Source organism: Fukomys damarensis, unplaced genomic scaffold, assembly GCF_012274545.1.
Source record: "Fukomys damarensis isolate Sample0158 unplaced genomic scaffold, DMR_v1.0_HiC HiC_scaffold_16, whole genome shotgun sequence".
NCBI lineage: Eukaryota > Metazoa > Chordata > Mammalia > Rodentia > Bathyergidae > Fukomys > Fukomys damarensis.
In genome coordinates this window covers 12885081-12897585 of record NW_022900928.1, presented here as the reverse complement: position 1 = coordinate 12897585, position 12505 = coordinate 12885081, and the positions used below count along the sequence as shown (strand labels likewise).

Here is a 12505-nt window from a genome sequence, read left to right as displayed (position 1 = left end):
AAAAAAAAAAAAAAAAAAAAAAAAGGATATAATAATTCCTTAGTCGATGTGGTGGTATATGCCTCTAATCCCAGCACTTGGGAGGCTGAGGCAGGCAGGAGGATCTTCCGTTTGAGGCCAGCCTGGTCTACATAGTTCATGGCAGGCCTAGGCTACATAGTGAGTTCAAAGCCAGCCTTTATTTTTATGGATGAAAAAAATGAAATGGAGAAAGTCAATTAACCTGTGATAATAATTCCTTAGTCGATGTGGTGGTATATGCCTCTAATCCCAGCACTTGGGAGGCTGAGGCAGGCAGGAGGATCTTCCGTTTGAGGCCAGCCTGGTCTACATAGTTCATGGCAGGCCTAGGCTACATAGTGAGTTCAAAGCCAGCCTTTATTTTTATGGATGAAAAAAATGAAATGGAGAAAGTCAATTAACCTGTGACCACGTAGCAAATGTGTGGTTCTGCTTGAGTTAAAGAATAGACCTGAACTTAATTCTGCTTTATCGTTAGGTGAAAAGTCATTTTTATATTTCTTAAGGATCCAAATGTACTTTGGAGATAAACATTCTCCGTGTCTCTCATTGTAAGAGAGGTTAGTAAACAATAGAGCAAAGGAAGGCAGTATGCTCTAGAATGATGGTTTCAAACCTTACCGTGCATCAAAATAATCTAAGGACTTCTTAACGCACAGATTATGGGGCCCCTATTCCAGAGACTGATTTAGGTCTGGAGTCAACTATGAGAATTTGCATTCCTAGCAAATTCCCAAGTGATGATGATGTGGCAGGCTCAGGAATCACACTCTGGGAACCGCTGCTTAAATGCGGACAAACCTTGGCTTGTGGCACTCCCGGGTCTAAACCCTGGCTACATGTCTCCCTGCTGCGTGGTATGGAGCAAGTAGTATGTCACCATTTCCTGAATTCTAAAACAGGGATAGTAGTATTCTACAGAGTTGTAAACTTAAATGAGTTAACGTAAAAATGTTGAGCATATTGCTTGGTATATAGAAAACACTCAGTAGACATTTTGTATTGTTCTCTATAATAAGCCTAGGGATCAAATGTTTATGAACCATAAATTCAGTCAGTGTTTTAGAGCAGAGACTTTTGGTGACCTTGTCACTTTGTGTTGTTAGGACAAATTCATGTGCACGTATGCACACGTACACATATATCCAAACGTTTTTCGGTCTTGTCTTCTATTTATGGTAGCAGAAGAGTGAGAGCCAGAAAAAGGGACGGTAACACATGGAAGGACCTGGAGAAATTAGAAAGGTCTTACAAGGTGTGATTGAAAAATACAGGGAATGTTTATATTTTTAAAAAATTGCAGTAAAAGACACGTCACCATGAATCCCGCTTAAAATACTCTCCCTCACTTTGAATACACTTATCCCATTGCTGATGGCACTTTCTGCAGCACTCCTGAAGTCCTCTTTGGTGAGTGTCTTTACTCCTGCTGTCGGCCCGTTCTGAATGGATTCAGAACATGTACTTTTCACGGTCATTGTGACTTTGGGAAGATAAGGACACACTGTAATGTTTTTATGAGCCTACCTTTCCATTGGATGGCATATAGCAGCAGCGCTCACAGTATTTTCAATCGCACCTTGTAAAGGCACTCACCAAAGAGCGTTGGAGAATTGCTTCATACAGTGGCAAGAGCAATGGGATAACTGAGCTTCAAGGCGGGGGTGGCGGGAGGGGGGATATTTTGAGAGGAATTAAGGGCAATGTTTCATTGTAACCCTATTTTGTTTTTAAAATTTAGGCATTAACTGTATATTTCAGTCACACCATGTATATTACTGGTGGGGATGTAAAATGGTACAGCTACTTTGGAAAAGTTTGGCAATTCCTCTAAAAGTTAAACACAGAGTTTACCAAATTGACCCAGGCCTTTCATTCCTGAATAGGTATGACCAAAGGAACTGAAAACACGTTAACACAGTAGCTTGAACACAAATGTTCACTGCAGTATTATTTAAAACAGCCCCAAAGTAGAAACAATCCAAATGTCTGTCCACTGAAAAATGAATAAGCAAATATGGTATGTCAGTGCAGTGGAATATCTATTCAGCTCTAAAAAGTAATGAAGTGCTAATGTATGTTATAACATGATTGAATCCTAAAAACATACTTCTCAGTGAAGAAAGGCAGACACAAAAGACCACATACTGTGGGGTTCCATTTGTATGGGTGTCCAGAACGAGCAAATCTACACAGGCAGAAAATAGGTTAGTAGCTACTAGGGCATAGGGAAAAGGGAATAAGGAGCTAGTGAGTATAGGTTTTTTTTCAGATTGATGAACTGTTTTAAAAATAGGTAGTGATGAGGGTTATACAGCCTTGTGAATGTACCAAAAAGTCACTGAATCATAACTGATATAAGTCATGTCTCAACAAAACCAAAACAACTACATGTGTGGGCATAATCACGAATGAGAAATCTTTGTTGTCATTAAAAAATGATTGTGGGGGGAAAAAAGGTGATTCACAGTGGGAAGTCATTTTATGGAGAAATAAATCATCCTATTAGAGATGATTCATACTGCATAGTAACCCATCACAAGTTTTGAATGTTGCAAAACCGAAAATCTATTTAACATAATTTTGCCAACATGTCTCAAATATTTTATGGTGAGGAATATTTACTCACAAGAGTCGTGGCTGAGGAGCTGGTGTCCTCAGGCTTCCACACACGTGGCAGTACTGGGAAGGTTTGTTGAAGCAGATTCCTGGGTGTCACTGAGAACTGACATTTCTGACAGACTTCCAGGTGATCCAATCTGGCAAGTTGGGGAACTAAACTTTGAGTTGCATCCTCATATGTTACACAAGTCCTGTGTCTTCTATGGGTGAATTTTATGGTTTGTGAAGTATATATCTCAATAAAAATGCTGAAAAATTGATTAAGAAGTTGCTCTAAAATGTGAAGTTTTATGGTTTTATTAATGACAAGACAATGTTCTGTAAGGGAATTGATTTAATTATTAATGTCTTCATTTATAAAATGGAGTACCCTGTATACTGCCAAGTGCTGAGGCAGAATGAAGTTATGAATTATTTTCCAAAGTGTGATCTGTGAGTAAAAGCATGTTACCTAACAACCAAACCAAACCACTGCCACCATAACAAAACCACAGCAACAAAAACAAAGTTCACAGCCAGTTAATTTTGGGAGATTGTTAAATTAAATAATGCCTATCCCAGATGAATGGCCCAGCCATTCTTCTAGTGCTGAGGCAGAATGAAGTTATGAATTATTTTCCAAAGTGTGATCTGTGAGTAAAAGCATGTTACCTAACAACCAAACCAAACCACTGCCACCATAACAAAACCACAGCAACAAAAACAAAGTTCACAGCCAGTTAATTTTGGGAGATTGTTAAATTAAATAATGCCTATCCCAGATGAATGGCCCAGCCATTCTTCTCCTTCAACTCCCCTTTCCCTCTTTGTGTGTTGGGTGTGTGTGTGTGTGTGTGTGTGTGTGTGTGTACTGAGGTTGAACCCAGGGCCTCACACATGCCAGGCACTCACTACCACTGAACTGTATCCCTTGCCTTGAACCCTATCATAAGTCTATATGTATAAATCCATGATCACATATGAGCTATTTTTTTTTTCTGGTACTGTGAATTGAGCCCAGGGCCTTTGTGCAAAGCTACATTCCAGCCCATCTTTGTTTTTTATTTTGAGTCAAAGTCTTGCTAAGTCACTGAATTACCCAGCTTGAGCTCATGATCCTGCACCTCAGCCACGCAGAGTGCTGGGATTACAGACCTGCAGCACTGTGCCTGGCTTCATTCTTATTCTTGTGGTCGATCTTCTAGAGCTACTTACATCTTTACTGAATGGAAAGTGAATGAACAAAATTTGAAAAACATTGTGAGAGTAGCAGTAGCTGCTGCTCCTTTGTTTCATCTCCCTTATATTCTACTTGGTAATTTATTGACCTTTTTACTGAAAAAATGTATTGACCATAAAGATTCTTCACAAATAACTACTTGCTACAATAAAGTAATCGAATAAGGATTAAACCCAGGGCCTTGTGCATGTTGGGCAAGTGCTATACCATTAACTATTTTTTTACTCTACTCTCCTTTTTCAGATTTTGAGACAGGTGTCTCTAAGCTGCTCAGGCTGCCCTCTAACTTATGATCCTTTTGACTCCACCTCTTGAGTAGTGACAATTACAGATATGCACCGCCACACTTGTCTTCAAATGTTTTCTTCTGTATGCAGTTTAGACTTTGAAATCTTGTCCTATCTTTTTAATTTTGGCTAACATTTCTCCTCTGATTTTCTTTACTACTTTGAGTGTCATTTTTGGTAAATTTTAATGAATTTTTACTCCTTTCCTAGAATTTTTAGTCATATTAAACATCTCAAAATTGGATATCTTATTTTTTTAAAGTTTTTTTTAATTTCATTGAAGTCCTGTTTAGTTTTTTTCTTTAGTTGATTATGTTGATTTATACCTTTTTAGCATTTTCTGTTTTCAGCTCATGTTTAAATCTGATACATTTTGAGCTAATTTTTATATACAAAGTGAGGTCTTACTTTGTTTCATATACACAATTGTGGGGCTTTTGTTTTGTGTTTTGGTACCGGGGATTGAACTTGGGACCTTGCGCTTGCAAGGCAGGCAGCAGAACCACTGAGCTAAATCCCTAGCCCTGGATATCTTATTTATGCAATATTGGAAGCACATCTTTTCAGGACTTTACTATAATCATTCCTTTATTTCAGATGAGGTGGAGGATCGTTCTACTATGCTATTGTTGTCTCTTGGTCACATGTCTACTTGCTGTTCTTCAAGCTGTGCCTATAGACATCGACAAGACAAAAGTACAAAATACCGAACCTGTGGAAAGTGCAAAGATAGAACCACCAGTAAGTAAAGAGGAAGAAATTATAACTAAATGAAGTGAATTATAACACGTAAAATGGGAAGAATTACAAGTAAAATGTTGCTAATATTTATTACATAGAAAGTTGGGTATTTAGGAAATATTTCTGAAACAGCAGTGAAGAGCATATTGGAGGAGCATGTATTGTTTAATATTAGTTAACGTTTGTTAAATTAGTACATGGAAGAATTAACCATAACACACCTTTAGGGTTGAGCCAGGGAAACACCGTGTTATTCAAAAGTGAGATAGGACAATGGGAAAGAAACAATTATTACTATTATTGTCTAGAGCCTTGTCCAGTCTGCAGCCATCTTTTTTTGCCCTCTCTTTTAAATGTTATAATAAAAATTTAAATATAAAAGTAGTTTTGTTACTTATATGCAGTAACTATATTATATATTTTATATGTAAGCCAGGGCAATAAAGTAAAAAGGTGGGCCACAGGTTGGACATGGCTGGAAACCCTAAGCCATATAGGAAATCTACCTTTATGTTACAGTAAAAGATGATATTAGCTCTGATAGGAAACTCTTTAAGAAATAAATATAGCTTTCTCATCTGAACTGTTGAAACTATCAAAGTAAAGGTTTTAATGTCACTTTGCTAGATACTGTTTTTCAAGATCAAAGTTCTGGATTCAAAGAAAAAATTTCAGAAACATTACTGTTTGTTTTTTAACTTGAAGGATACTGGACTTTATTATGATGAATATCTCAAGCAAGTTATTGATGTGCTGGAAACAGATAAACATTTCAGAGAAAAGCTGCAGAAAGCAGACATAGAGGAAATAAAGGTAAGTATAATTAAATACTTACTTAACAAACATTTGAGCATGCCAGATCCTGAGCTGCATACTGGGAATATATATGTAGGTGAGACTTCTTCCTACATTAAAGGGCTCTTAAGGGAACATCACCCAGAAATAGATTATCCAGTGGACATACGTTGAGTTTTAATAGATTATAGAGATGTGAAGGACAGACACGTAATCCAGTATGAAGCAGCAGAGAAAGGTATGAAGTCATTCTTCCTAGTAGAGGTGATGTCAGAGCTTAAAGACCAAATTGTGAAAAGGAGAGGGGCTGGATGACATCCTAGGCCAAGAAACAAGTGTTCAGAGAGAGGTGGTCTATAGGAAATGAGGTAGTAATTGTTGCTGGACCCCGCATTGAGAAGTGAGGGGCCCTGAGTGGCCAAAAGATGAGGTTGGAAGAGTCATGGATCAGATGACTCAGAGGGTCTTGTATATCAGAGAAAGAGGTTGGATTTTGATCTGAGGACAGCAGGAAGATTTCGAAGGTATAGTATAGGTTAGATTCTGGTGTTTTCAATAAGGTTCAGATTAGGAGGAGAGTTAATGGTTTATATCTTATGTCAGTAGGGGAGGAATAAACATTTGCCACTCTCCTAAGAACCCTATCATAGCCCTGGACAGTTCCTTATTACTTGTAATAATTAAGGGAGAGCCAGGAATGTAGCTCAGTGGCTCTGCACCTGCCTTGCAAGTGCAAGGTCCTGAGTTTGATTTCCAGTACAAAGAAAAGAAAGAGTTGTAAAGATATGACATGGGAGATTGTTTTAAAGACTTTTGTTGAAGGGAAATGTACCAGTTTAGCTGGGTCTATTTCAGATTCAAGAAGTTAAAGATGTTTCCAATTTTAAACTTTCAGCTATGCCTCCTAAGATAGTTTTATTTGCTCATACAGCTGTTTGTTTTTTAAATTTTCCTTTAAAATTTGCCTATTTTAGAATCAAAATTAGAGAACTGTGTTTGAAGGAATCATTCTGGCTCAAAATTCTTCTTACTGTAATATCTCTCCCTAGTATGGGCTTCTTTATCAGACTGATTCATAACAGGTTGTGGTATTTATTAAAGTTTCTGTATGGCTTTTAGCTCCCAGCTTTCCTCTTGGAAGCTACAACCTGTTGTGGGGAAAAGGTAGCGATGTTATGCCAATAGTTCCTCTGAATTATCTTTGAGGATAATCTTTTTCATCCTCTGAAAGTTTAATTTGGTCTTTGGAAGTAATTTTCTAGGGTGAATTGTATTTAATGTAGAACTCTCAACATCTGCTCTCCAACTGAATTTAAGATTAAAAGCATTATTGAGGAAAAACAAAAAATGTAAATTTTGGGAGGTACCATAAAGAGATTTCAGGGAAAAAAGTTAAGACCTTTTATTTATAAAAATATTATAACCTTATATTTTCTTTCCTTCCCCAGTTAATGTCTGTTCCTTATGAAGGAGAAAAAATGAAGTCAAGTAGTAGTACAATGAAAAAGGAAGGAGGATAAAATAGACAGTAAAACTCAAGCTAACAGAATCCTCAGAAATAGCCAAGCAAATACTCTTGTCTCAGGAAGAAGTGTAAAATTCATTCACTTTTTTTTTTTGAGCCAAGAATTTTGAAAAGGGAAGCATATTACATTTTTTCACTTTCCAAATATTGCTTAACTCCTTTTGCAGATGGGAATGGGACCAAGACAGGGAAGTAATGGAGGGAGAGGGGAAGTGAAACATGAAGATATATTGTGTACATGTATGAATAAAATTGTTGTGTACCACAAACATGTACTAATAAAAATAAGAAAATAAATCCAAATTCAAGACAAACAAATGGGGAAGATTACAGCTTTGTCTCTACTGCTCTGCTGAATACACTTTCATGGAGAGTGTCAGTAACTTCTTTATTGCTAATCCAGTAAATACCATAACCTTTTTTACTGCCTATCTTTCTGGGGTCCTTTATTTTATCTCAATAGTCTCAGAGTGTAGGCTGTTAAAACACATATTTCTGTCCCTCCAACTATAAAGTTTTTGTTTTTAACAGGTCTTGCTGTGTAGTTCAGGCTGACCTTAAACTCACGATGTAGCCCAGGCTAGCCTCGAACTTGTGATGATTCTCCTGCCTCAGCCTCCTGAGTGCTGGGATTACAGGTGTGTGCCACCATACCCTGCACCCTACAGAGCTTCTGATGTGGTACATCCGGAGCCTGCACCGTTGATATCCTTAGATGATGCTGATGCTTTCATTTGGGGACCACAGTTTAATAGCCAATCTATTAACTGATAATAATAACTCTTCTACCCTTACAATCTACTTTTCTTTTTACGTCTATAATAGCACAGTCTATTTGGGCATGGTGATCCATGCTTATAATCCTAGCTAGTTGGGAGGCTGAGGCAGGAGGATTGAAGGTTGGAGGCCAGCCCAGCAAGCTCAGGGAGATTCTGTCTAAAAATTAAAAAAATGGCTAGGAATGCAGCTCAGTCCTGGAGTGCTTGCCTAATGTGTGAGGCCCTGGGTTCTATCCCTAGCATTGAAAAAAGAATAAAAGCCTGTATATTCCCCTAGTTTTAATCACTCATCTATGAAAAAAGCAATCAAAGGATACAACCTAAAGAAAAGGTGAATTATGAAAAATCATTTGTATGTGGAATGACTTACACCAAGTTAACTTAAAAAAAAAACAGCTTTAAGATATATTTCATATACTGTAAAATTCACTTCTTAAAGCATACAATTTAGGGATTTTTCAGTATATCCGTAGAACCATACGATCATCATTACTATCTAATTTTAAAGCATTTTCATTGACCCCAAGAGAAACCCTATATCCATTAAGTACAGTAGTCACTTCCAATTTCACCTCTCTAGCTACAACTAATCTACTTTCTGTCCCTGCGGATTTGCTTATTCTAGACATTTGATATAAATAGAATCATCATGATGCGTGGTCATTGTCTATCTTCTTTCATTTAGCATAATGTTTTCATTTAGCATAAGGTTCATCTGTGTTGTGACATGGGCCAGCATTTTCTCCTTTTATGTAGTATCCCACTGTACAAATGTACAGTCAGCCCTTCATGTCTGTGAGTTAGGTCCACACATGTGGATTCAGCTAACCTCGGATCAGGAACATCTGTGCAGATTTCTTTCTCATTGTAATTCTCTAAACAGTACAGTATAACAGCTCTCTACATAGCATCATCTTGTATTAGGTATCATAAGTAACCTGAAGGTGATTTAAAGTATGTAGGAGGATACTGCATATGTCATGTGCAAACATCATGGCGTTTCCTGTAAGGGCTTAAGAGTCACAGGATTTTTGTATCCACAGAGTTTCCTGGGATCCATCTCCTGTGGATGCTGAGGGAGGACTGCCCTAGATTTTGTTTATCTATTCATCAGTTAATGACTATTTGAGTTGTTTCGACTTATTTAAGTATGAATAATGCTGCTGTGAACATTTATGTTCGAGTTACTGTGTTAACATGTTTTCACTTCTCTTGGGTATATACTTAGGAAAGGAATTGCTGGGTCATCTGATAACTATTTCTGATTTTTTGAGGCACTGTCAAACTCCTTTCCAAAATGGCTACACCATTTTGCAATTCAATCTTTTTAAGTTTCTTCTCTGTTCTTTATACTTTTCTAAGTTATATGATTGTTAGACATCTTGATTTTAGGGTTACAAACTGAATCTCTTCTGACAGAAATGCTTTTTATAATGTCAGATTTACCTAAAATAGTCCAGGCATTTATCATTAATTTATTATAACCTTATTTTTAGTATGTTGCATCAGGTCTAAAATGGAATCTAATAGATAAATCTGTAAATTTTGTTTACAGAGTGGGAGGCTAAGCAAAGAGCTGGACTTAGTAAGTCACCATGTGAGGACAAGACTTGATGAACTGAAAAGGCAAGAAGTAGGAAGGTTAAGAATGCTAATTAAAGCTAAATTGGATTCCCTTCAAGGTGAGTGCTTAAGAAAAAGTGGGAATATTTCAGTATTTGGTTATTAAATCCACATACCATGTTCTTCTCGCCAAAATTAAATGTAGTGGTTTGGCTTCTCTTAATTTTTAATTTAATCTTTAAACTATGTAACACATTTACATAATTACAAAATAAAAATGGTTATCTTAAATAATTATATCAATAAAACAGGAGAATGAAAACTATAAATGATAGGAAAATTCAACAAAGTAAACACAATCTAAAGAAATATATTTTTGTATGGATAAACAATGGCTAAGTAGAAGATATACTGGATGAAAATACTCCACTTTCAATAGGAACAAGTATAAATACGCAGAACAAGCCTGTTAAGAAATGCACAAGATTTACCACAAAAACTTTAAAATACTCCTGAAGGAGGTAAACATAGACTAACAAACAGAAAAACTTATACTGTTTTTTAATATAAAGACTCAATATTATAAACATGTTAGTGCTCCCTCGGCTAACTTACAAGTTTTACATGATCCACATAAAAATATATGATTTTTTGGTGGTAATAGTCAAGTTAACTTTAGAGTTCATCAGAAAAAAAGACTGCCATGAGGCTTGGGGGTACATCTAGACACAAGGCCCCCTGGCCACCCAAAGACTTCTGCACATTCCTTTGTGCAAAAGGCATTCATTCAGTTCATCTCTAAAACTTGCCAGATTCCTGAGTCAGCATTGCTCTCTAAAGTTCAAGTCCAAAGTCCCCTCTGAGATTTAAGGCAAGCTAAGAGTACAAATAAAAGAAAAGTTCTTCCAACGTGCAATGGCATAAGACAGATATTTCCGTTCCAAAAGGTACAAATAGGATAGAAAGGAATGGGACCAAAGCAAGTCCAAAATCCAGCAGATCAAACATTAAGCCCTTCAGTTCCGTATGCAGCATCCAAGGCAATCTGTGGCAAGAAGTGAAATCGAGGGGCTTGAGTGGGTCCACCCCTACGGCACTGCTAGTGGTTGTGGCTCCTGTGGCTTCTCTCTTGGGCCAGCTCCACTCCCTCCTTGCAGTTTTTCTCAGATGATTCATGATCCTGGCTTCTCCAGACTTCTCCATTGCACCTTCGGCTTCATCTTCATAGCTTCACACACTGCCTGCTCAGGGGCACCCTGCCTGGCCTCCCAGGCCTTTTTCTGAAATCTGGGTGGAAACCTTCCTGATCCCACAGCTCTTGCACTATGCATGCTCATAAAACCAGCACCACGGAGATGATCCCAAGGTCTGCTGCCAGCTGGAGCAGTAACCAGGCTTCCTTCTCTCCTGGCTATAGTTGAGTGCCTATGAACCAAACCCCAATGAACAACTTTCCTAGGCCATCACTGTTCTGGAACATGGTACTCTGGGGCTCTCTTCTCAAAGCAAAGTCTTTCACTTTTGTAATTCTGAGGCTAATAGCCTGGAGCCTTGCTGGTTCTTGTGGTGAGGCTGTTTTTTCTGTTTTCTTCTAAAATACTTGGCTTTTTCTTGCTAGTCTTTTCAGCAACCAATTTCTCCTCTGTTTTATCTTTGCAGGCTGCAACTTCACTGGAACTTCCTTTTGGGCCAGAGTCAAAGTGTTTTCAATCATTCTACTGGGCTCTTTGTTCTTGATTCTCAACATAAATCTGGCTAAAAGCTCCCAACAGTAGCCATGCTACCACCTCAATATTAGACTGTCTTGAAATTTCTTCTGCAAGATTAATTAGTCTGTCACCCTTAATCTTAGTTTCAGGCAAAGTCTCTGGATAAGAGCAAAATGCAGACAAACTTTATGCCAAGTTATAGCATACATTGTTTGTAGTCCAACAGCCAATGCAATCCTTCTCCACAGCAGAAACCTCCTGAGCCTGGTCTTTACTGGCAGGATTTCCGTCAGCCTTCTGCTCTTCTGACCTCTGACCAGACTCTCCCATCAAGTACTGCCTAAGGTGTTCCAGCTCTATTTTTTTCAGCCAATATCTCCAAGCCTTTCCAAACTCATCCCACAAGTCATTTCCAAAAGCTCCTAAAACCATATGGTCAAGTACAATCACAGCAACAACCCCACTTCTTTGGTATCAGATTCTGTCTTACTTCCTTTTTCTTGTTGCTGGGACAAAATACACAACACCCAAAGTTAAATGAGGAAAGGTTTATTTAGCTCACAGTTTATAGAGGTTTCAGTCCATAATCAGCTGGCTCTAAGACAGGGTGGCTTAGCCGATGGGTATTGCAGAGGAGAAATAGTTCATGGCAGGCAGAAGGTAGTAAAGGAAGCAAGGGATGACCACAGCTCTTTCTGTCCTTTATGTCTTATCCAGGCTTCTTAGGGCAGGTCGTACTCACAGCCTTAATCCTAGTGGCCTTGATCCTAGCACTACAGCATAAATCAATCCTAGCATCACATACTGTAGATCCAGCCCCCTCTGAAAAAGCCCCACCTGTGACTGCATGAGGTTTGGGTAGGAAATCTAGACACAAACCATAACACATGTACATATATGTTTCCTATACGTCCTTTACGTACCCTAAGTACATACAGCGCTAATCCCCATCCACCTCCACAGAATTCTTTTGTTAGCCTTGAACTCCTGGACTCGAGTGATCTTTCTGCCCCAGCCTCTCAGATAGCTAGGATTACAGGCACATGGTGTGGTGCCCAGCTCTCTATAGAATTCTTTCTTGTCTTCCACCATTTCATATTTGTATATTCTGAGTTCCTCGATGTAGCCCTGATCTCCAGCATCAACATATGTGCCCTTCTTACTCGATTGAAATAATCCAGAAGCACACCAACTTTTGGTTTTTAAAAATTTTCAAAGAATGACTTTTTTTTTTTTTTTTTTTT

General features: G+C 38.0%; 1 protein-coding gene across 3 annotated transcripts in view; it reads left to right on the top strand.

The window, feature by feature from the left end:
• Nucb2 (nucleobindin 2) overlaps window positions 1-12505 on the top strand; it is a 35701-nt gene that overhangs the window by 12582 nt on the left and 10614 nt on the right. For all 3 annotated transcript variants that reach the window (XM_010615160.3, XM_010615161.3, XM_010615162.3), the window contains 3 exons: window positions 4747-4890; window positions 5596-5703; window positions 9545-9671. In XM_010615160.3, coding sequence (XP_010613462.1) covers window positions 4747-4890; window positions 5596-5703; window positions 9545-9671 — 379 coding nt within the window. The remainder of the gene's footprint in view (window positions 1-4746; window positions 4891-5595; window positions 5704-9544; window positions 9672-12505) is intronic.